General features: G+C 39.8%; 1 protein-coding gene and 1 pseudogene across 1 annotated transcript in view; both read right to left on the bottom strand.

The window, feature by feature from the left end:
• The window catches only part of LOC147387870 (uncharacterized), a 20,958-nt pseudogene extending 1,740 nt beyond the window's left edge, over window positions 1–19,218 (bottom strand).
• A 4,813-nt stretch (window positions 19,219–24,031) lies between these two features.
• Window positions 24,032–24,835, bottom strand: part of LOC147387871 (16S rRNA processing protein RimM family) — a 34,064-nt gene continuing 33,260 nt past the window's right edge. The window contains exon 10 of the mRNA XM_086419987.1: window positions 24,032–24,622. Within this exon, the coding sequence (XP_086276113.1) occupies window positions 24,275–24,622 (348 nt within the window). The 3' untranslated portion in view covers window positions 24,032–24,274. The remainder of the gene's footprint in view (window positions 24,623–24,835) is intronic.

A 24,835-nucleotide genomic window follows, 5' to 3' on the forward strand; every position in this document is an offset into this window, starting at 1 on the left:
GAATCGACCAAGACCTGTTGCATTTGTGCTTACTCTCTTGTAACATCAACATGTTTTCTGACTGAATTTGGAGTATTACCGCAAGTAGAGAAACACAGTTACCAGGATCTCTAACCATTAGCAATATGTGCCATTTCTTGAACAGCACCGCCATTAGAAAGAATGTCCCACTCACTTCTAAAGTTCTCATCGCGAAGAAAATTGAAAACTCCCTTTGGTGGACTGGAAGCCAGAAAGAAGTAGCGCTGCACTTAGCATAATACCAGGAGGCCTGCTGAGATCATCTATGCTTTTTTCCAATCATGGCCCTTACATCTTCAGCGCCACTTCCGATAATGTTGTCCATGTGTGAGCAGTAGAAGCACTTACACCAGAACAAAAACTCATCACCATTCTTTCAGCTAACTTCAACGTACTCTTTCGCCCTTCTTGACTTGTGATCACAACCAACATCTCCAGCGGGCATGTTACTAGCCATAACATTTGCAAGGCGTTCACCTTGTTGATCTAGGGTAGCAACCCAACGCTTTGCGCCAAACCAGGCTGGAGTTAACCAGTGTTTTATATATACTATGAACTGCTTTATCATCCACTTCTACGTGTTCGACCCGTATAACCTTGGAGTAACCATTTGACATTCTTGGATTTAAACAACCTGATGGCCTTCTTCGACATCTCGATATCGGGCTAGGACGCAAATGATCCAAGGAAACATCGACCACCGTCCAAATTCCCTCAGCATGTTGTTTACAAATACCTTACAAAGAAACTCTCTCGAGTCAGAACAATAGGTGAAGGACTTGAAATTCTGTTGTCATCACTTGGAGGGCTCCATTGTAGTTTTCTGCTACGCCTATTGATACGACTTCAAGAGTTGTTGCTTTTGAAACAATGTTAGAAAACACGGTGGACCACTGATTCACATCCATAAGGATCTCAACAAGGTTAATGTGATTCATGATAACAACGACAGTTTCTCGAGAAGCTTCTGATTTCAATCCAAATAGTTTTGGTCCAATCCCCCTCGGGAATGTTTGTATGTACTCATCTTCACTTAGAATCTCATAAGCAATCGTTAAGGTCACGCATCCCCTAAGGGTTTTTCTTATAATTCTTCCATTGCTGCAACTGTAAGTTCGATGATCAATGGTTTATCTACCTCAGTAGGCCCGGAGAGTGATCTTAGGAGGGGCTTGCTTTGCGGTCCCTTCTTCGATGCCTTCGCGTCTTGTCTAGTGAGTCGTGATGATGAGTCAGGTTGAAAAATTGATGATGAGTCGGGCTGCCCGGATCCGTGTTTTGTAGGAACGCTTTGACTCATTTTTTCATGATGTTTGATTGATTTCTTTTTATTACAAAATTTGAAAGAATAATGTAAAGAAAATAGGTTTTGTACTTACTTGGCCTCAGGTGTATCTAATGCTTTGAAAACTTGAAGTTTGAATAAGTCCTAGAATCTTCATCATCGGCCAAAATAGTAGTTTTTTTCTTTTTTTAAAATTTTATGAATATATTTATCAAATGAGTACGATAAATTCAAAGTTTGTAAAACCTTTGGTTGCGACGATCTTGGTATTTTGCCAATCACAGAGGATATAAACGTCAATTACTCTTTTGATTCCTTTAGAGTCATTCCCAGTGCCATGGTGTTGGAAGACTATTTTGGGTCTCGGGATTTTGGAAAGATTTTGCCGTTCACAGTTTATACTCTTGCGGGCCAGGTGTTGTTTTTTTTTTTTTTTTTTTTTTTTTTTTTTAAACCTTTATTGCCCCTGATGCCAATTACGGTTTTCATCAGACCCGGTTTCCTCCACATTTTTACGCATCGACGTCCTTTTTGGGATTTTCATCGTGCTGGTGGCTTTGATCTTGCCATAGTCTGATTCTTTTACTCATAGCGCCCTTTCAGGTTTTCACTATGCCCTTTCACAGACCATGCTTGTATTTTTCTAGATTTTTCATTACAATTCTGCTCGGAGTCTCTGTGTCTTTGTGCTTGGTGACTTAAGTTGAGCTGCAAGATCGACGACTCTACTCTTTTGGGGTACTCTTTTTTTTTTTTTTGAATATCCGATCTGGATTCCCTCTCGAGTCTTCCAACGACTGACAAGACTTTGAGGTCCGGACCAAGTTGCAAGATCATTGGTGTTGCCACTGTCGTTATGTTGCCCTAGAACATTTCCTGATCAAAAAGACTTTAAGTAGGACGAAACGTTGGCTTAGGCTTATGGTAGTGGAAGGTTACAAAAAGGTTAAGGTCTGATCTAAAGTGGAATAAACATGGGGTTCGTCTATTTTTGTTTCGAAAAGTGATCTATGCTCCTCCCCGGTCTCTCGAACTTGTTTAGGCTGGAGATTTGGGTCGAGCCAAGATCAAGTGTTCGAGTTTTTGACTTTCTTGATTTTTTTGTATTTTTAGCCGTTCACAGTTTATCCTCATGCGGGCCAGGAGTACTTTGATGCTTTTGATTTTTCTATTTCTTTCTGATTTTTTTTTTTTTTTTTGTAGTTGTTGACTTACCCCAGTCTTAGGTTAAGAAATGAACGTGATGGCTCAAAAGGGTTGACTAGGGTGTGATGGTTTGTTTGGGATAACAAAAATGGCCTTTCGTCATCTCAGGGTCAGGTCTTAGGCGTAATATTTCTTAACAGTGTCAGCATTGATCGGTTGCGGGAAGACTTGTCCGTCCATTTCTGTGAGAACCAGAGCTCCTCCTGTCATTACCTTCTGTACGATGAATGGTCCCTCATAGTTTGGTCTGAACTTTCCTCTGACATCTTCTTGGATTGGCAGAATCTTCTTTAAGACCAGGTCTCCTGGCGAGAAATCCCTAGGCTTAACTTTCTTGTTATAGGCGCGAGCTATTCGTCGTTGATAGATCTGTCCATGGCAAATGGCTGCAAGGCGTTTCTCTTCAATCAGATTCAGCTGATCGAACCGAGCTTGAATCCATTCAGTTCATCTAACTCTGCTTCTTTTAAGATTCGGAGGGAAGGAATCTCAACCTCTACGGGTAAGACTGCTTCCATTCCATAGACCAATGAATACGGAGTTGCCCCAGTCGAAGTTCTGAAATGAAGTCCGGTAAGCGTGTAGGGCAAAGGGCAACATGTCGTGCCAATCTTTGTATGTAACTGCCATCTTCTCGATTATTTTCTTGATGTTCTTGTTGGCTGCCTCGACTGCTCCATTCATCTTAGGTCTGTAGGGTACAGAGTTGTGATGGGTGATCTGGAAGTCTTCGCACATTTTGATCATATCTTTGTTCTTGAAGTTCTTAGCATTGTCAGTTACCAATCCGCTCGGAAGTCCATACCGGCAAATGATGTTGTTTTTGACAAACTTCATGACGTTGCTCTTGGTAACATTGGCGTAGGATGCAGCTTCTACCCATTTTGTGAAGTAATCGATAGCAACAAGGATGAAACGATGCCCATTTGTAGCTTTCGGCGAGATCTGCCCAATGACGTCCATGCCCCAGAGTGAGAAGGGCCAAGGAGTAGTCATATTATGTAGTTCTGAAGGTGGGGCATTGATCTTGTTGGCATATATTTGGCATAGATGGCATTTGCGGACATGCTGATAGCAGTCACTTTCCATTGTCGACCAATAATATCCCATCCTCATGATCTTCTTAGCAAGCATATGACCATTCATGTGAGGTCCGCAGACTCCTCCATGTACAGTCTCAATTAGTCGTTTCGCTTCTGTTTCTGCCACACACCTAAGTAAGATCTCATGGTGCGACTTCTTGTACAGAATACCGTTGCTCAAGAAAAATTGTCCTGCTAGCCTCTGAATGGTCCTTCTATCATTTGGCGTTGCGTCTGAGGGAAGTGTTCGATCTTCAAGATATGCCTTGATGTCAGAATACCATGGCTTTTCTTCAGATTCTTCTACTTCGACGGGTAAGCAATAGGCTGGCTCATCTTGAATTCCAATCTCAATAGGGTCGATGATTAGGTCTTCCGAGATGTTGATCATAGAGGCAAGTGTAGCTAGTGCATCTGCAAACTGATTCTTAGCTCTCGGCATGTACGTGAATGAAATCCTATCGAAGCGTGAGCTTAGTTCTTCCAGGTACTCGTGGTAAGGAACCAGTCTTTGCTCTCGGGTCTTCCATTCTCCAGTCGTCTGATAGACTACTAAGCTTGAATCTCCGAAAACATCGATTTCATCTACCTCGAGATCCAGTGCTGCCTTCAACCCTGCTATGCATGCTTCGTATTCAGCCTCATTGTTGGAACATTGAAATTTTAGTCTGATTGCGATTGGCACGTGGGATCCACCTGGCTTGATCAGAACTGCCCCTATTCCGTTTCCTTTCTGATTGGCCGCTCCGTCGAAGTACATTTTCCATCCTGGTTCCTCATTATCGTCTTCAACCTCAGTGATCAGTATGGCTTCGTCAGGAAAGTTAGTCTTTAATGGCTCGTAATCAGGCAACGGGTGCTCGGCTAGGTGGTCGGCGATTGCTTGCCCTTTGATGGCTTTTTGAGTGACATAGGTGATGTCAAACTCAGATAACAATAGTTGCCATTTTGCAGTGCGACCTGTTAATGCTGGTTTCTCGAAAAGATACTTCAGGGGGTCCATTCTAGCAATAAGCATAGTTGAGTAACTAAGCAGATAGTGGCGTAGTCGTTGAGATGCCCAGACTAATGCGCAGCAAGTCTTCTCAAGTGTTGAATATTTTGCTTCATACTCGGTAAATTTCTTGCTGAGATAGTAAATGGCTTGTTCTTTCCGTCCTGATTCATCGTGTTGCCCTAGCACACACCCCATTGACGTTTCTTGTACCGAGATGTACATCAGCAAAGGTCGCCCTAGAGTAGGAGGGACTAGGACTGGTGGATTGAGCAGATATTGCTTAATCTTGTCGAACGCTTCCTGACAGTCCTTGTTCCATTTCTTCGGTGTGTCTTTCCTGAGTAGTTTGAAGACTGGCTCACAGATAGGCGTAAGCTGTGCAATGAAACGGCTAATATACTGTATTCTTCCCAAGAATGCCCGAACATCTCTCTCTGAAACGGGTGCTTTCATCTCGAGGATATACTTGGTTTTTGCCGGATCTATCTCGATGCCTCTTCTGCTGACGATGAAACCCAGTAGTTTGCCCGATGTTGCCCCGAATACACATTTTGCTGGATTGAGCCTCAAACTGTATTTCTCAGCCTGTCGAACAACTTCTTGAGATTCACCAGATGATCTTCTTCAATGCCGGATTTAGCAATCATGTCGTCTACGTAGACCTCCATTTCCTTGTGGATCATATCGTGGAATAGTGCGGTCATTGCCCGTTGGTAAGTCGCCCCTGCGTTTTTCAGCCCGAATGGCATGACTTTGTAGTGGAAAGTACCCCATGGCGTGATAAATGCAGTCTTTTCCTGGTCTTCTTCCGCCATTTTTATCTGGTTATAGCCTGAAAAGCCGTCCATGAACGAGAACATGCCATGCCCCCGTACTATCGACTAGAGTGTCGATGTGTGGAAGTGGGAAATCATCCTTAGGACTGGCCTTGTTTAGGTCCCGATAGTCAACACACATGCGTACCTTCCCATCTTTCTTGGGTACTGGGACGACATTAGCCAACCACTCAGGGTACGTAGAGACTGCAAGAAATCCGGCTTCGAACTGTTTCATGACTTCGTCCTTGACCTTGAGAGTCCATTCTGGCTTTAATCTTCTCAACTTCTGCTTAATCGGCTTACTTCCGGAGGCAATTGGTAGCTTGTGCACGACAAGATCTGTGTCCAATCCCGGCATATCCCTGTACGACCATGCAAAGACATCTTGATAATCTTGTAAGAGTTTGATCATTTCTTCCTTTTGTCGTGACGTTAATAAGGTTCCGATCTTGACAATTCGTGGGTCCTCTTCGGTACCAAGATTGATTGAATCTGTATCCTCAATGTTTGGCTGAACACCTTTCTCGTGACGTTCTACCAAGTCTTTGATTTCTTTAGGCGGGTACTCCATTTCGTCCTCAGACTCTTCTTCGATCCCCATGAGGTCAAAGTCGAGTTCAAGATCGAAATCATACTCATCCCTTTCAAATTTTGTTTTATCTGGGTACTCATTTGATTGAGACATATCCCTTGAAAACTCTTTTTTTGATTTTGGAAAATATCTATTTTTTTGCAACTTTGAAAGCTTTTTGATTTTTTTGACTTTTGATAAATTTTTGATTTTTTTTGCTTTTTGAGGAATATTTGTTTTTTTGTTGCTTTTCGAATACCTGAAATAAGAAGAACAATCATGCGAATTCGTTAATAAAGATAGGGAGCCCTCAAAACAGTCTTTACCCGAGGACGAGGGCTCGTTATGATCCTCGGGCAAACTAGATTCGTTTAACGGCGCGTTTTTTTTTGGAGGCCTCAACAGCCTCAAGGGTCAATGGGAATTCCTCCCAATTGTTCAAAACTTCCCCTTCTCTGAGGGGGCGGATGAGATGTGAAAGTGATGTGTTGGGTGATTTGGTCGGTGGTTCGGAGATAACCATGATCTCCGATTGATTTTTGTCAGATTGGGGCATGGTCCCTCCCAAGCTTGGTGGGATGACGACTGATGCCCAGTCAATGCCCGTTGAAAAGGGTGAGTCTTCCTTTTGGTCGGTAGTGATTTCCACGTTGGTGGATTTTAAAACGGTCTCGGATAGACTTTCGTTGGAATCCCCATTGAATAGAACATCAATGCCTTCTACGAAGGATGGTTGGGACTCAACAACTGAGTCTTCTTGAAAGTGCAGTGGTGCGATTTTTACCGTTTTTGCCCTTTTTGCCAATGGTGGTTCCGATAGGTTGTCGGGTCTGATATGAGACTTTGAGAAGCTAACGCTAATGTGAGGGACTCGGCCGAGGTTCCAGACATTCGATTCCCGATTTTGCTTTCTTGCTAGTCGAAGTTCTTTCTTCTTTTCTTTCATTTCTGCTATATCCTTCTTTGTGGGCCTAAACCCCAGACCAAAATAATGAGTATCCTTTCTTGCTTCGACCGGTGTAGCTCTTCCTCTTCCTCCTGGTCCCAACCCCTGCTTGGGTCGATAACCTGCCCTCTTCATGATCCGACCAATCATAAGGTTTGCTCTTGATAGCTTTGCTCTTACCTTCTCCTTCCCCTTCTCGATGTGATTGACAGCCGCGAATTGGTACGAATGGTAGAGTGCCTTGTCCTTCGTCATCTCTATATCAATAAATGGCACGTCCGGAGCTCTGCCGGCCGGGATCAAGTTTTCTGCCAAAACGGATATCATCCTCTGTCCCATGATGAATTTGACTCTCTGGTGTAGAGAAGAAGGTACTGCCCCTGCTATGTGGATCCATGGCCTGCCCAGTAATAAATTGAAGGTTGTCGGTATTTCCATGACTTCAAATGTTACTTCGAAGGTGCACGGGCCTATTGTGATGGGTAAATCCACCTCTCCCAAGGAGTCTCTTCTTGAGCTGTCAAAGCCTCGGACGACCTTGTTGTTGGGCTTCACATGAGACCAATCAGCGTTGAGCTTCCGGAAGGTTTCAAGTGGACAAACATTAAGCGCTGAGCCATTATCAATCAGCACCCTGGCAACCATCATGCCCTTGCATATGACCATGATGTTTAGTGGCTCGACGTGCCCCGTTCCTCCAGGCACAAATTCATCTTCAGTGAAAATAATGGGATTGGGGGCCATTATCTGGCCAATCGTTTGTTCTAGTTGCGTAGGTGAGGTGTTGCAGGTACATGCGATTTTCCAAAACTCTCAGTAATGCCTCTTGGTATTCTTCTGACTTTTGCATTAGACCTAGGATACTGATTTGAGCTGGCTGTTTGTTCAATCTGTCCACTATATTATGCTCTCTCTTGAGGACGAGCTTAATAAAGTCTGTGGCTTCTTCGTCTGTCACTTTCACTTTTTCTTCCGTCTTCTCCTCCTTATACAGCTTACCCTTTCCCTTTGCTTCTCTTTTCTCTTCGTCGGTCACCCCTTTGCCTTCTTCCTTGATTTTCACCCCATTTTTCGATATTTTTTTGTATCGCCCTGCCCTTGTCATATGCCCAATGTCGGCCACCATTGCTTTCTTCATGGCTTCAACCCCGGAGGTTGTGGTGATGGTTGTCTCGTAACTCCAGGGAACTGCCTGGATAGAGTTATAAGGGAATGGTTTGGGTGAGTGTATGGTCATGGGAGGTGGATCGGGTTTTACATTGAGGATGAGAGGTGGTGGCGATGGTTTTGATGGAGTGTATGGGATGATGAGCGGTGGTCGTGAAGATGAGGTGTATGGTATATGGAGAGGGGGTCGAGTTGATCCTTGGGAATATGGTGGTGTGTAGGGTATAACCAGGGGAGGTCGGGTTGAATTTTGATGATGGGGTGATCCGTAAGGTATAACTAAAGGTGGTCGGGTAGCGGTATTTTGATGAGGGGGATGGATGGTGAGGTTGGCCATTCTGAGAGGTAGCTGTGAATTCTGCGATGAATCTGTATAACGGTTGACTGTGTTAACCGTTGACGTCCTTGATTCCTTCGTGAAGCGTACCCTGACTTTTGCACCGATAGGCGCTATCAAATCCGAGGGATTGAAGTCGAGTTCTCCGCAGATGACATTTACCCTATGCCCACTCCCCTCTCCATTGTGAGTAGGTAGGGGGTTTTGATTGATATTCTGTTGTTGGGGTGGGTTGGCAGGTCCATCCAGTATGAGTGCTTTTTTATCTATCAAATTTTGCACCTGGTGCTTGAGTTGCCAGCACTGATCTGTGGAGTGTCCTGGTGCACCCATGTGGAATTCACAGAGCAGGTTAGGGTTGTACCCTGGCCCTTTCACAGCCTCAGGATTTGGTGGACGTTTTACCAGATATTCTCCTCTGAGTAAGAGTGGCAGTAATTCTGATAGTGTCATGGGTAATCTGGTAAATACTCTGTTTACCCTGTTAGGTCGTGCCTGTTGGTTTTGCCCATACTGTGGTGCTGGTTGTGCTTGCAGAGGAACTGTCTGAAAGGGGTTCTGCGGTGCTGGAGCCCAAGCAGCTCGAGGTACTGGCGCCCAAGGGACTTGTGGTGCCTGCGGCCTCTGAACTGGTGCCTGAATGAAAAGAGGTTGGCTGGGTTGTACATTGTTGATTTGAGTTTCCTCTTTCTTTTTGACAAAAGGCACGAACTTCTTCTGTGCCGATGTCCCTGCTGCTGCACTTAGGGCTGTGAAGTCAAATATTAAACCAGTTCGGATCCCATCCTCGACCCGGTCTGCCACTTGAACAAGATTGGAGAAAGTGCCCGTGGTATGTCCAACTAGATGAGTATAAAAGGCATGCCCTAGTGTTGAGATGAACGTGGTGTTCATCTCTTGTTCAGTCATTGCAGGCCTCACTTGTGAGGCAGACTCCCTCCATCTCTGGGCGTACTCTTTTACTGTTTCCCTTTGCTTTCTAGTCATCTTGGCCATATCATTTCGATCCAAACCTACATCAGTGTTGAACCGATAATTATGCCAGAACATTTCAGCCAAGTCTTGCCAACTTTTGATAAGCGTATGGTCCAATCCGGAAAACCATTTAAGTGCTGGCCCTGTCAAGCTTCTTTGAAACAATTGCACCAGTAGCCTGTCATCTTCGCCGTATTGGCACATGGATCCGCAGTATAGTTTTAGATGTGACAGAGGACACCCCACCCCACTGTACTTCTCAAACTCCGGACATTTGAACTTGGCCGGCAACTGTGCATTAGGATAAAAGCAAAGGTCCCTGAATCTTGTCCCTCCTAAAGTATTTGCACCCTTCATTCGTCTCATTTCTTCTTGGAGAGACTCTATCTGCTGGGCCATTTTGTTATCAGTGGCATTTTTGGCCTCAGGCACCCTGAAGTCACACTCATCATCTGGGATTACCACCGGGGTGGTTGATTCTGTGGGATGTAAAGTGGAGGGCCCTGATACATTGGCACCGTAGGAGGTGTGGTAGTCTGTTGATCTGGTCGTGTCTGTTCAAGGGGTTCTGGATTTGATCCAGATGCTTGGTGCTGAGCGGCTTGCGCTTGTAGGAAGTTAGTATTACTAAAAACGGCCATCAACATTTGTTCTTGTCTTTTCGTTGTTTCTATTAACTTCGCTATCATTGCATTAGCTTCAGCAAGTTCACTTGTCGCAGGTTGTGGGTCCTCTGAGTTGCTCATAGTTGATGTAGATCGAAGGAAATACGGAGGCTTCTCAGGTTGTTTGTACTTCTTTCGTTTGGCCACCTTTGGGTACAGAAGACCAAGCATTACTATCTTGTTTACAAAAAGAAAAAATGCCTGACATTTTATTAGGTCGGGTAAAAGTTATTTATTTTAAAGCGCACGAGTTTTAAAGAAAGAGTTCTTTGGTTTGGAGCCGACATTAACGCGAAGTTGGCATTAACACGGGACTAGCAAAATATTTTGAAAAAGAATTACATCAACACAGAGTTGGCATCGACACGGAGTCGGGAAAACATTTTGAAAAATGTAGTTTCGTCAGCACGGAGCTGGCATCGACACGGAGTCGGGAAAACATTTTTGAAAAAGAAATTTTATCGGCACGGAGCTGGCATCGACACGGAGTCGGTAAAATTTAAAACGATTTCATCAACACGGAGCTGGCATCGACACGGAGTCGGTAAAGCATTTTGAAAAAATGAAATTTCATCAGCACGGAGCTGGCATCGACACGAAGTCGGTAAAGCATTTTTTTAAATTTCATCAGCACGGAGCTGGCATCGACACGGAGTCGGTAAAGCATTTTTTTAAATTTCATCAGCACGGAGCTGGCATCGACACGGAGTCGGTAAAATTTAAAAACGATTTCATCAGCACGGAGCTGGCATCGACACGGAGTCGGTAAAGCATTTTGAAAAAATGAAATTTCATCAGCACGGAGCTGGCATCGACACGGAGTCGGTAAATCATGTTTTTTTAATTTCATCAGCACGGAGCTGGCATCGACACGGAGTCGGTAAAGCATTTTTTTAAATTTCATCAGCACGGAGCTGGCATCGACACGGAGTCGGTAAAATTTAAAAACGATTTCATCAGCACGGAGCTGGCATCGACACGGAGTCGGTAAAGCATTTTGAAAAAGAAATTTCATCAGCACGGAGCTGGCATCGACACGGAGTCGGTAAAATTTAAAAACGATTTCATCAGCACGGAGCTGGCATCGACACGGAGTCGGTAAAACATTTTAAAAGAGAAATTTCATCAGCACGGAGCTGGCATCGACACGGAGTCGGTAAAGCATTTTAAAAAAAGATTTCATCAACACGGAGCTGGCATCGACACGGAGTCGGTAAAATTTAAAATGATTACATCAGCATGGAGCTGGCATCGACACGGAGTCGGTAAGACATTTTGAAAAAGAAGATTACATTTTGAATTTTGTACACCAACCCATTAAACAATTCATTTATGCCATGATTATCCACAAATATACTGAAAGAAATTTCATTGAACTATTGAAAATTGTTTGACAAATAGGATTTTCATTGAATTACAACTTTCAAATAATCCTGTTTTACATTCTTTTACATGGACGCTTGGATTTGTTTTGATCGTCATCAGGATTGCTGGGACAATTAGGCTTGCTTCTTTTAGTTCTAACGACCGACTCTTTGAACTCTGCTGGTCCATCTGGATACCCTAAGGTGCGTTTGTTCCACGCCTTCTCAATGAGATGCACTAACTTTTCAGTCAATGGTTCGGGAGAAAAGAATATTTTGTGTTGAGGTAGCGAAAATTCTATAGGTACTCCGTACTGTTCTAGGATCAAAGCAGGTTGGTAAAAAGATGTCTCATCTAGTCCGATCAAACGGACATAATAGGATCCTTTGGTACCTAAAACAGGGTAGTCCGTCATCCACCAAGGGCATCTCAAACCAATATGACGTGCAAGGCGAGAATCCAACCATTTGCCCCATGCCTTGACTGAGTTGTGACGCACTAACATGTTTCTCTTGGAAAAGTGCTCTGGTCTATACTCGAGGGTTGAAGGAATGTCCACAATTTTGAGACGGTCGCAGAGCCACATATAAAGTAGGTGAGGGCTTCCTTTGAAATCCCTTCCCTCACCATTTTTTATGGCATCCAAACCTGAGAAGGTTTCAGCTAGAATAAGAGGTACGGGATTGGCTTTTCTAGAGAGCTGGGAAGCTATGTCTATGAAAGACTCAGGAACAGTTTGACCCTCGCTTTTGGAGGTCAGTATGTATTGGGCTAGGATCCCTAAACATAATCGATAGTCTCTAGTGGCTCTCCAAGCATTTGGTTTTACATTGATGGGATGACTGCGGGAGTGGTATGGACTCAATAAGGGTATTAAATCCAATCTCCCGTTACGGACTAAGGCCTTGACTTCTTCCTTTGAAATGTTTAGGCCTGTGGCGAGTTCACCCGAATATCCTGTCTTCAATGAAGGCCTGACTAGAGGACCTGAAGTAGATATCCCCATGATGCCACAATAGTCTTCATGAGTAGGACACAAGTGCATATGCCCAATGTGGAAGATGTGAAGATAAGGATTCCAACGCTTAGCCATAGCGTGCAAAAGGTTCCAATCTATCTCAAACTCGTGGAAGTACAGAGCGCATCTCAACATGAATTTTGCAAAGTTGAATTTCTCTACGGTGTGCATCCCCGTGATGGTTGTTTTGACCAATTGGTCGATTGGGTTATTGCCTGCAGCCAGCATCCTGAGTTGACACAAGAAAATAGTTCAGTACATTTCCAAGGTCTATGTAAAACTACTTTTCTTTTGAAACACTTTCTTGAAAACGCTTTTCTTTTTTGAAATTTTGATTTTCATTTTGATTTAAATGGCCCGGCCTATCATGATCATTGGATCGAGATGGACTGGGTCATTATTGAATTTTTGCAAGAAATGGATTCTTTATTGGGTCGGTGTACCCATTTTAATTTCTGAAAACAAAATTTTGACCCTTGAGGACAATCATACACTTTGATCATTCACATACATCAATCGTCGAGTTTCTTTCAACAACCCGGGAACACCCGCGATAAGTTCGAGTCGTGACTTACAGGGAAGGCTTCTAGACTCTAAGCTTACTACTGCAATGCATTTTTATCTGACCACTCTTGCCCAAGCACACCTATATACCTCTCAAGCGTACTAAATCAGACGGTACGTGGTGACTTGGTTTGATATACCGTATAGGTGACAATCTAAAACTTCAATTCACTTCTCTGAAGCCAAAACAGCCAGTTTGATCCCCAGTTGAGAGGTGGCGCACGATGCTGAGCAAAGGCCCGCTTAAGTACCTCTCGTCTAGAATAGACGTAATCTATCCCCCTCGTACAGTAGGGTACAGCGGGGCAGGATCTTGCTTAGGCACTGGTTTTGACCAAGAAGTGCAATTGATGTACTTAGATTATCTTTTATATACCTATGGGTACGAGTCAGGAGTTGTAGTTTTCATAAATGGTTTTCGCATCCCGCGAGGGGACCGACCACGTACTAGTACTACGTTGGCAATCGGGACATGTGACCGTGCGGCTTACAATAGGACAAAGGCTCAGGTCGCTCCAACGTGGGTGTATCAATATACCTTTCAGAATCACCTGATCAAACGGTATTGATGCCCCAGTTTTATATACCTTACGGTACGTGATTGGAGTTGTGGTTTTCATGAATGACGTCGCATCTCCGAGGAGACCGGGCCACGCACTAGTGCCACGTTGGCTATTAGGGACATGCAAGCGTGCAAAACAGTAATGTAAACGTGCTAGTGGTGTGTGCAAGTAGGATAGGGTGCGCCCGGGGCATTTTCCAGATGGGTGGGCCCGTTGGCCAGATCATAACTTTTTAGATAATTTGTCCATAAGGGTTGCACATTCATAGTTAAGCATCAACCAATCGATTTTTTTTTTTTTAATCATTTTTTTCAATTTTATGAATGAACTAATCATAAAAGGACTTCTCTTTTTTTTATTATAGTCCAACCGATGATCACTTTGAATTTTCATTTTGATCAATCAAAAAGTGGCGAGCGGTACGCCCTGAGTTTGAAAAAGATGATCCGTTTGATCTTTTGAAGCTTTAAAACTTAAAATAAAAATAAGTTCCAAAAGGAAAGTTTCCAAGACTGATGTAAGGAACAAGTTGACCAAAAAAAAAATTTTTTTTTTTTTTTTAATTTAATTAATTTTTTTTTTAATAATTTTTTTTGCTCATTTTGAGGCACATTGCCTCTGGTTTTTGGCTTGGGCCAAATTTTTTTCCCTTTTTTATGCTTTTCTTTCCTACTCATTTTGTATCGCGACGAGACGTCAAACGGAAATGATAGCGTAAATGATAGTAAATGAGCTCAAAAACCGATTCTGACTTGTCAAAATGTTGCTGACTTTGTCACATTTGATAGAAAATTTTGTTCTACCCCAAATCGATATGCACTAATAGCTAATCGGAGATCGGACGAGAAAGTTATGATCATTTTAAGTTCGACTGTCCATTCGGCCAAAAAAGAAGAAAAACGACTTTTTTTTTTTTTTTTTTTTTATTTTTTTTTTTTTTATTTTTTTATACACATTTTGAGGCACATTGCCTCTGGTTTTTGGCTTGGGCCAAAAAAGAAAATTTTTTTTTTCATTTGTTTGATGATACGCATGCTTAAAATGACATAATCGGAGAAATAAAGTGAAAATCGGATTTTTTGTTTTTTTTTTTTTTCAAGGGAGTAAATAAATAAAGGAAACCTACCTAAAAATTAAATACAACAAACACAACAAGTATTGTTAGCTTGCAAAAATTAAAAAAAATAAAAATTGAAATCTTTCCTTTTTTTACCAAAATAACCGAGTTGACACGAGGGTGGAGCCTTTGATCCCCAGTGGAGTCGCCAAGCTGTAGACACGTGATTTCGTCATTACGACGGCCACATCTACTATGATTTGGAGTCGCCACCATTCATATTGTAAGTGGGTGTGAATGGTCACCCGATGTGCATTTTTGAAAAAGTGACATTTTGGCATTTTAGTGACTCACATGGATAAGGTACGGATCAAACCTTAAGATCCGGGGTAAGCGGCTCGGTTGGAGAAAAGGGAAGGTGTTAGGCACCCTTTTCTCCCCACTAAATAGTGGTAACCTCAACTCAACTCGGTCATTTGATTAAAAAAAATACGAAAAATGATGTGCCACGTGTTGTGCATTTGTACCCTAGATAGGGGTTCATTTTCGGCTTGATCATAGGGTCATTCCATTGATGGAAATGACCCTTATAGACCTTTAGCCTTGGGGTCCATTCATCCTAAAAAATAAAATGAAGGGGAGAGGGGTGATAGAAGAGGGAGGAGGAGAGGATGTAGAAGAGAGAGGGGGGGTTGCCTTGAACCCACCTTGTATCTTGTTTCTTCTTTTCTTCTTCTTGCTTGAGTCTTCTTGAGTCCTTAGTATTTTAAACAAATACAACTCTTTTTTTTTATTGAAGGAGTAGAGAAGAGATGATAATGGAGATGAGTGTAGTGTGTGATTTTTTTTTATGAGACTTGGGGAGGGTTAGTGTGAGGGAATTGATGAGATTTTTCTTAGTGAGAGGGGTGATAGTTGTTAGTAGAGAGAGTTGGAGAGAATTTTGTAGTGAAGGTTGGGGGCCATTTTTGGGAAGAGGAGGAGGGTATTTATAGATATTGAGGAGTTATTTTAGGGATATAATGGGGTGAAGTGAAGAAAAAGGGTAGAATGGTTATGAGTTTGAGAGAGAAGTGGGTGTAATTTAGAGGAGATTGGAGGGTATTTAGGTAAGGAGGGTTAAATGGGTGAGTTTTGACCCAAATGGTTTGGATCCTACCCAACCCATTTGGGTGGAGTGTTTGGTGAGGTAAGTTTAAGATGGTGGTTGTGATTTGATTTAAGAGCATGGAGGATTTAAAGAGGTGGTTGATGATATTTTGGGAGGGTGAGGGAGATGATGCCATGTGTTAAGGTGGGTGGAAATGAAGGGTTGGGATAGGTTGATGGGAGAGGTTGAGTGTTTGACTTGAGAGGATGGTGTAGGTTTAGGTTGTAGATGTAGGTTTTATAGGGAATGATGAGGGTAGATTAGGGGAGGTATAGGTTAGGGGTGTGGGTAGATGTGTTTGATTTGAGAGAAAAGGTGATGGGTTGATGTGTGGGTAGATGGGATTTAAAGCAAATTAATGGGGTAGGTAGTTGGGTGAGGGAGGTGAGATGGGGTGATGACATGTGTCATCTTTGATTATCAAGATGGTGATTGGTTTATGTGGGTAGTGGTTGATGGGTTAGGGTTGTGGGTTGGATATGAATTGGATATGGATTTGGGATTAGAGGCTTTGGAGTGTTTTGGGCTTGGGTTATGAAATGGTTTTGGATTTTAGGAATTGGTTGGGGGTTATTTTGGAATGGATTTTGAGGGTATAGGTTGGTTTTAGATTTTGGTTGATGTGGATTGATTTTAAGTTAGGGGTAAGATGAGAAATCGATTTAGGAAAGTGTTGAGGGCTCATGGGCCTTAGGTGGGCCTATGGTTTTTTGCGGATTCGGAGGCGAGCGATGGTAGTAGAGGAGGGGTAGACATCCCAAGTCTCACATTTTTAATTTTTTTAATTTTTTTAGATTTTTGCAATCATTAGTTTGATCAAAAATGCCACGTGTTGGCGAATCGGGCTTTTTAGGCCCGTTGGTGAAATTTACCGAAAATTTGGCGTTTTTTATTTTGGAAGCGGAGCGGTGAATATTGGGAAAGCGTAAGGTAGGCCGAGTCCCTTTTGGTAGGCCTCCTAAACCATTGAGAGGTCTTAGGGGCCTCGGGTTGGTAAAAATGTCACTTTTCAATGACTTGGGCCTTTAAGGCCCGTTGGCCCATTTATTTTAGAAAATCGATATTTTTGGGCCCTTTCGAGAAGTGGCCCGTTCAAATTGAGGTGTCTACAGAACCTATTCGTTGCCAGCCCTACCCCGCTCCTCTCCCCAATTATTTTGGGTGATTTAGATGCCATCCACATTTTGTTGAATATTATTTTGATGAATATTTGAGTTAACGTTGTGTATTCTAACTAATTACATGCCTCCCTTAATACCCCCCCCCCCAAATAATTTTAGATGATTTAGGTACTCCATTTTCAAATTGATGATATGCCCCCTTTGACCTTGTTATTCTTTTTTAGACCCCCAAAAACTATAAAAAATTATAAATACCCTCAACAAAATATCATTTATTTTTCTTCCTAAAACAAGTCATCTCCAAGCTCATCAATTATTGGACTAAATTAATTTTAATATGTTTAACCTCATCTTCGATTTGTTATCTTGAGCTCGTCTTAATCTCTTGAGAAAATTCTAAAATTTTCTATCAAAAAATTTGATCTTCAATCTACTTCCAAAAATCCTATCTTTATTTATAGGTTTAAACTAGTTTATGCAGATTAATATTAAGGTTGAAGAATGAGGTAAAAAAAAAAATTCTACTCAACATTAGAGATTGTTGGTTTTAGAAAGAAAAATCAAAGGGTTTTTAGTTTGAGGTTGAAGATGAGTTAGGGTAAGGAGGTCATTTTGTATAAATCTAACTACTAGAGAGGATTGTAAAATAGACATAGGTCAAGGGCGCATGTAGGTGTTCGGGGTATATTTGAGATACCCTATGCCTTTAAATTGATGACATTGCTTCCTGGACTTAGTTCTTCTCTCATAGACTAATGAGAAATGACTTAATAGACTCAACATTAGAGATTGTTGGTTTTAGAAAGAGAAATCAAAGGGTTTTTGGTTTTAGGATGAAGATGAGTTAGGGTCAAAAGGTCATTTTGCATTAATCTTGCTACTAGAGAAGACTGTAGAAAAGACATATATAGGTCAAGGGGGCGTGTAGGCGTTCGGGGTATATTTGAGATACCCTATGCCTTTAAATTGATGACATTGCTTCCTTAACTTAGTTCTTCTCTCATAGACTAATGAGAAATGACCTAAATCTCCATTTTCCAAATTTCTAGTAAAAAACCCTTGAATTCCTCCTCAAAATAAATCATCTTCAAGCTTTTCTAGATGACTTAGTTTTTGGTACTTATAGGCTTAGGGTGGATAACTTTCTAGTTACGTTTCTAACTTAATATGCTTTAGTCAATGGTGTAAAGAAATGTTTTAAAAATCTAGCCGATACTCAAACCGAAATTTTGCTCAACTGGTTGGACCGGGGTCCAACTGAGGTTCAATTCGGTTGAACCGATATTTATGTATACACTAATCATGTGTTTTCTCATTACATCTTCATAAAATATTCGTGATGAATAAATAAAATATAAGATTTAAAAATTAAATTTCACTTTGTAAATCTACATGAATACTAAAACAATAACATATTTTGTAAACAAATATTGATGAACAACCTACATGAAATCAAAGTAAAATATAAATAAAAATTTTGAACTTCTTGATGATGAAATCAACAAAATAAATAATTAAAAAACAAAATATATGAAATTTTCTTTTTCCCCAAATCTTTCATTTTATTCAATGCTTCAAAGTATTTCAATGTTCTATCTTTATTTTATAAAAAATAAAAAATGTTAGAGTTTTGATTTAATTAAGGATATTTTTTAGTTATTTATAGATCTCTAATATTTGATTTAGTCGATTGATAAATTTTATTTATTAAAATTTAAGTCAAGGTAGGTTTCTATATTTATTTGGTGCTCAAAATTCTAGATTGATATATATTTTATTTATTTGAAATTTTAATTGTAGTAGATTTCTATATTTATTGGTACTAAAAAATCTAGATTTTATTTGTTAGAATTTTATATGTAGTATTAAAAATCTAAACATGTAAACTAGGGACTAGATTTTCTAATTTTGCAAGAGAGAATCATTTGAAAATTTTCAATTTTTCAAGAATCGGTTCTTGAAAATCGATGGTTTAGACAATTGAATCATCTGTCTTTAAAAAACCGTTTATTCATACTTAAGTAATAGTTCATTAAGAACTAAACCGATTTTTATAGGAAATTGGTCAGACTAGGTCGAATCGTCTGTATGATCTGAATTTTAAAACACTAGTGCAAAGGTCAAATTAGTAATTTCCTAATTTTAGTGATTTTATAATCTTTTGGTGGCCCACCTATCAAATTTAGTGTGAGGTCTACACTCGACCCACCTATTCAAACACTGATAAGTGGCACTAACATTTTTAAGTCCAAAAGGCATAATATCTTTCAGGGTACGAAAGGCCGTGGGCTTCTTATCTTTTGGCGCCATTCGAATTTGATTATAGTTAGAAGATCCATCCATGAAAAACAAAATCTCATGTCCTGTAGTCACATCAACCATAAGTTTCTATAATTGGGAGCGGAAAGTCATTTTTTGGACATGCATTATTCAAGTGGTGAAAATGTACACACTCGAATTTGTCCATTTTTCTTTCTCACAAGAATTATATTTGAAATCCATGTTGGATATTTTACTTCTCGGATGAAGCTAGCTTCGATTAACTTGTTGACCACTATCTCAATCTATGGTACCAACTCTGGTCGAAAACGACGTTGTGCATGTTTTATTGGGCGAACTTCATGTTTGACTACAAGCTAATGAACAACGATTTTTGGGTCAAGTCTTGATATTTCTTTGTAAGTCTAAGCAAGGACATCTTTGTATTAGTATAGTAATTTGAAGTACTTGGCTTCTTTATTATGGCTTAGAAGAACGTTGATGAACGTGAGTCGGGTTTCTTTCATTTTCTCGAGGTTTAGTTCTTTGAAATCGTTGACAGTGGTCGTCTTCTTCGAAAATCAATAGAGCATTTTTGAGTTATTCATCTGATGACGAAGAATTTTCTTTAGGGAATTCCTCAATGGTAATGTGATTTGCAAAAATGACATCTTCGAAATTGTCTATCCCCATAGTTGAAGCTCGGTTGCCGCTCAATTGATTTGTAGGATGGTGGTGAATCGCTTCACAACAAATGCATTTGATTCGAGACCTCTAAAATTACTTGCGACTTCGTGAGGGACGAAATAGTGATGCGCAAGTCACTACTATCTTTATGTTGAACATGTTTGTTTATTTGTTTATGTCGGTGTCATCATTCCCTTTGTAGGTTAAACCCGACATACTAGCCAAGTCTAGATAATGTAGACGCACAAGGTTTATGAATTTGTGCATCGTGATAGTCATCTAAAGTTCCCAATCTCGATCAAATACCGATGTGGTCGAGATGTGACCACCAATTCGATCAAAGATCGATGTGCGTGGGACTGGTGTTTCTTTTATTGACTCATCGATAACCTTTATTGACAAATGTTGTGAAGAAGTCATCTATATCCTTGAAATTTTGATCGAAACCCTTGGCGTATAACCTAACCCTGCTCCTGTGAATGAAATTCTTTCTCCAACTTAAGCAAGTTTTACTTGTGTTGTGGTTAGTTCATGAATTTGATTGATTTGCGGTAGTTCACCCAATTGTACAGGTTCACCTTTCCTGTAACGGACAATTTCGAATTTCACCTCTCTTGTAACCGATAATCTCGAATAACTTTAGAACTTTATGACGAACCAACTTTTGGACTCTAACTTTGCAAAGTTGTATTTATGATTTTTTGTGATTGATCTAACTGGGACAACATTTTTCACAAGTGTCCTCACGATATAAGATTTTTGGAGAGGTGTAATCGGAAGGGTTAACTCTTCTTTCAACATCTCCAATTCAACTTTAGAGACAAAAGGCTTGGACTTTGAAGAAATCTCTTCGAAATGGGATTGTCTTGATTTCTATCATGATTGTGATACGTAACGAAGCATCAGGGTTGGTGGCACAACTGTAGATGATGCGTCCAACTTTGGTTGACTCATATTGATCTGTTCAGTTTTTAGCTTATGATCTTTTACCTGTTTTTTCTGCAGTTGAGGCATAGGAAAAATCTTCTCAACATAATTCATGGTATGTTTTCCTTTGTCAACTTTTTGCTTACTAAAAGAAGGTATCAAAATTGGGAATGCTTCTTGAATGATGTCGCCTCCCAAATAAAATTTTGCATCGGTAAAATGAGCTTCTCCCTTGTCAACTGGTTGATCTTCGACTACTACATGTTTTTGCATACTATCTTGATAATACTTGAAGTACTGGTGAAATGGGATAGTATTACTCTAGTTTCATGCAACTACGGTCGATCAAGAAACAAGTGATATGAGCTTTTACAATCAATCACATAGAAGAGCACCGTTGATTTTAAATATGTGAGAGAGAGCTTGACTATTATCTTGTCAATAGCTCTCTGACCACCCAAGTTGAATCCTTGAATCATCAATTTAATGCGAGCAAGTTGATCCGATGAAATGCCAATTTATTTCATGGTACGTGATGAAGGTCTAGGAAGTGGTTTCTAGAGTCTTAATTACATAGACTTTACGAGTAAATTATACACTAAACACCCTAATTAGATATAATTTATTGTTAGCCCATAATTATTATTGATTTCAAATAAATGATGTATTTTGAACTAATTATAGTTATTTTCATGTAATAGGAAAAAGTTACAAATTTACAAAACAAATCAAAAAATCTGAAGCATTCACTACCATCACGGATCTAAACAAAGTTAACTAACAAATACCTAAGACCAATTGGGCCCATATGAACCGTGGCGCCCAGGTGGGTAAAGCAGCGCAGTGAATAGAGCATGAAATTCCTCGAGATTTGTACAATGTATTGGCGGTTGAAGATACTTTGTATTAAAGTAGGGTTATGAAGTTGTTGTGTTTACGGAAGGTTTTCGAACTCTAGAAATCCTAATCTAGTCTTTATAAATAGAAAATTAGACTAGAACTTAAGGATATCTAGAAAATTAGAAAACTTATTTATCTTATTTGTCTTTTAGTTTTTACTTTCAATAGTAGCTTTGTAATCAAGGAGAATTCTGTTGGTTTTAGAAGCAAGATCAATAAGAAGGTTTTCCTATTCTCTCATCTTAATTCTCTCTTTTACTTTTATCTTATTTACTGTTTCTTATGAGAACCATCGGCTAGACCTCTGCTAGAGAGGTCAATAAAGCCTGAGCAAGTTCGTCTTGATTGATTTTTACTTGTTTTACATCACGTGTTATTAATTAATTGTGGTATTTTCTTAAGTAAGGATTATTATATTTAATATTTAATCCTCTGATTTTGATGGTTTAGATTTAAATAAGTTAAAGCTAAACCATACTTCATCGAGAAAGTTAAATATAATCTTCTAATTTTGTCTTATTAAATTTATTCACAAATATTGAAATTATTATTTGGATTTAATAGTTTAGATTTTTCAATCCAACAACATTAGTTTTGTGGAGTGAATCAAGATAAAGTAGAAGACAAGTTAAAATAATGAGATGATTTGTTATGGTGGATTTGACTAATCTAATATTTATATTGCAATTCTATTTCTTATTTTTTTATTTACTTCTAGTTAGTAATATTATCTCTGAAGTTGTTTTAAATTGGTTACTTTGAATCTTGATCTGTTTCAAGTTAATATGATTTGGGTTTGGGTTTGGGTTTGATGGGCTTAAGGTTTTTGTAGGACTTTTTAAGAGAGGATTAAAATGAAGATAGGTTGAAAAGATGATGGGGTTTAGGTAAGTTTTACTGTGGGTCCATAGGAATATTGATAGTCTTAGATCTTTGATTTGAACAAAAATGTCGAATTTTAAAGATTTTGGGCCCTTAGGCCCGTTTATGATTTTTTAATAAAAATACATTTTTTATAATCTTTTTCGAGTGGGGCCTATTTAAATTTTGGGGCCAAGGAATCTGCTCTTTCTATGGTCTCACGTTCAAATCCCACTACCCATAAAAAAACCTTGGTGGCCACGCACCGCTCCACGTAGTGGGGTATAGCCTGAGCACAGGGCGTAGGGACTAGTCTGATGCGCACTAGCTGGCCCGGATACCCTTCGTTATCAAAAAAAAAAATTAGGGTGCCTACAAAGCTAATTCCATCGGTAAGCTGTTGAAATTCGATGTAGCAACTTCTTTCTTCCTGTTCTTTTTTTTTAATAAGCCGTGGCACATGCATTTAAGTGGGGCTATAAGTATTTATGTTTGATTTAAATTATCATTAGAATCTTTTTGAAATATTATTTTAAAAATTTATGAGGGTAATTTATAATTTTAAAAAATAACTAATGTTGATTTCATAACACCTTACCTTTCTCTCATTATACTAGAAAGATTTTATAAATTAATGTATCATAAGAAGGATCGGTGTGCATCCCCAAGGTTTGGTGAGATCAAGGTTTAAAATGTCGTTTCGTATCAATATTTCGGATTTTTGAAAAACTAAATTGATACTGAAATATTATCAAAACAAATGATACATTTGAAACATTAAAACAAGTCTTTCAGGAGATACCAAAGTCAAGGGATATGTCATTAGTTTAAAAATACAGGGGTTTATCACATATTATCTAAATATTAGCTTGAAATAAAGGGTTTTCTCACATATTACCTAAATAAGGAAGGGGGTTTTCCTAAATTCATGAGTCCTCAAGAACTGACTGTGGTCAAGGACAAGCAATTTGTAGAAAACATAGATCTGTATGAGAGAAAAAAAGTGAGGAAGAAGAAGAGATCGAGTAACTGACCTCGAACTCCGATGATGGCCACAACAATGATGTAATCAGGTTTCTCTCTCAGATCTAGTCCTCTTTCTCTCTCCATCTTTCTCTTTCCTTTTCTCTCAGACTTTGCATTGCTTAGACTCTCTCTTGCATCTCTTAGAAATAGAAGAGAAATTGAAAATTTTAATAGAAAAACCAATGTTCCATCAACTATTTCAATTTCATAGGTGTTTCGTTTTGAAAACTTAGAGAAACCGACATGTTATGGTCAAGACCACATCTTAGGAAGCAAAGGTCTTAAGTTTGGATCCCCACCTTAGGTGCCCCCCACCCCCAACACACACACACACACACACACACACACACACACACACACACACAAAAGGATTGGTGTGCCATCATAAACTCTAAAAACCAAGAGGACCTGCACAGGTGCACTTGATCAGTGAAATAGAGTTGGACAGATAACTGCACATCACTACTCTAAATCAAAATGATATTTCTTCCAAACTAAAATTTAATTGTACAATTTTCGAAAACCCCCATCGAGGCAAAATTTTCAATATATAAACCATACATAAAATAGAACTCATGTTGCCGACCCGAATATTAGTGACAGCATAGATGATGATAGATAGATTTACAGAGTTACATAGAAATTGCTTCTATAAAAAGGGCATTATTTGCTATAACCTATACAACTCTATGTAGCGTTCAAGTAATCAATCGGTAACCTCTATTACACACATCTTATCAGAAGAGCAAGCATTCAATGAGCTGTAAATCGAGCAATGAAGCTCATATGAATTTGGCAAGGACGGCACGATATCAACCCATTCCTTATCAACCATCTCAACATGTGCATTTTGCTTTGTGATGGCATGGAACTGAAGTTTATCGACCTGTTTTGTTATCTTCTTCAGGAATCCAATGGAGAATATCACGTCAAAATTTTCCTCAAGATCGTCTTCACTGTTGAAGATTTTGATCCCAATATCTGCTTTGCAAGAATCAACAAACCCAAAAAACAACGGGGACCCGATAAATGATCTTTGACCCAAGCTGCAGATCTGCAAAAGAGTATTTTGAGACAATGTGATGATCTTGGTTTTGCAAATTTCTATAAAACCTCAAGTGAGGTGGATTTGGAGGATCTAAGTTCTGATTTTGCAAACAAATCTGCCTTAAAAGGCTATATATTATGTCATGGACATTAGGGGATTCTTAAAAATAATTGACACCTTCGGAAGAAAAGAGCTCTTTGAGATCACACTGACCGTCAT

Source organism: Akebia trifoliata, chromosome 13, assembly GCF_017979445.1.
Source record: "Akebia trifoliata isolate Shusen 1 chromosome 13, ASM1797944v1, whole genome shotgun sequence".
NCBI classification, from domain to species: Eukaryota; Viridiplantae; Streptophyta; class Magnoliopsida; order Ranunculales; family Lardizabalaceae; genus Akebia; species Akebia trifoliata.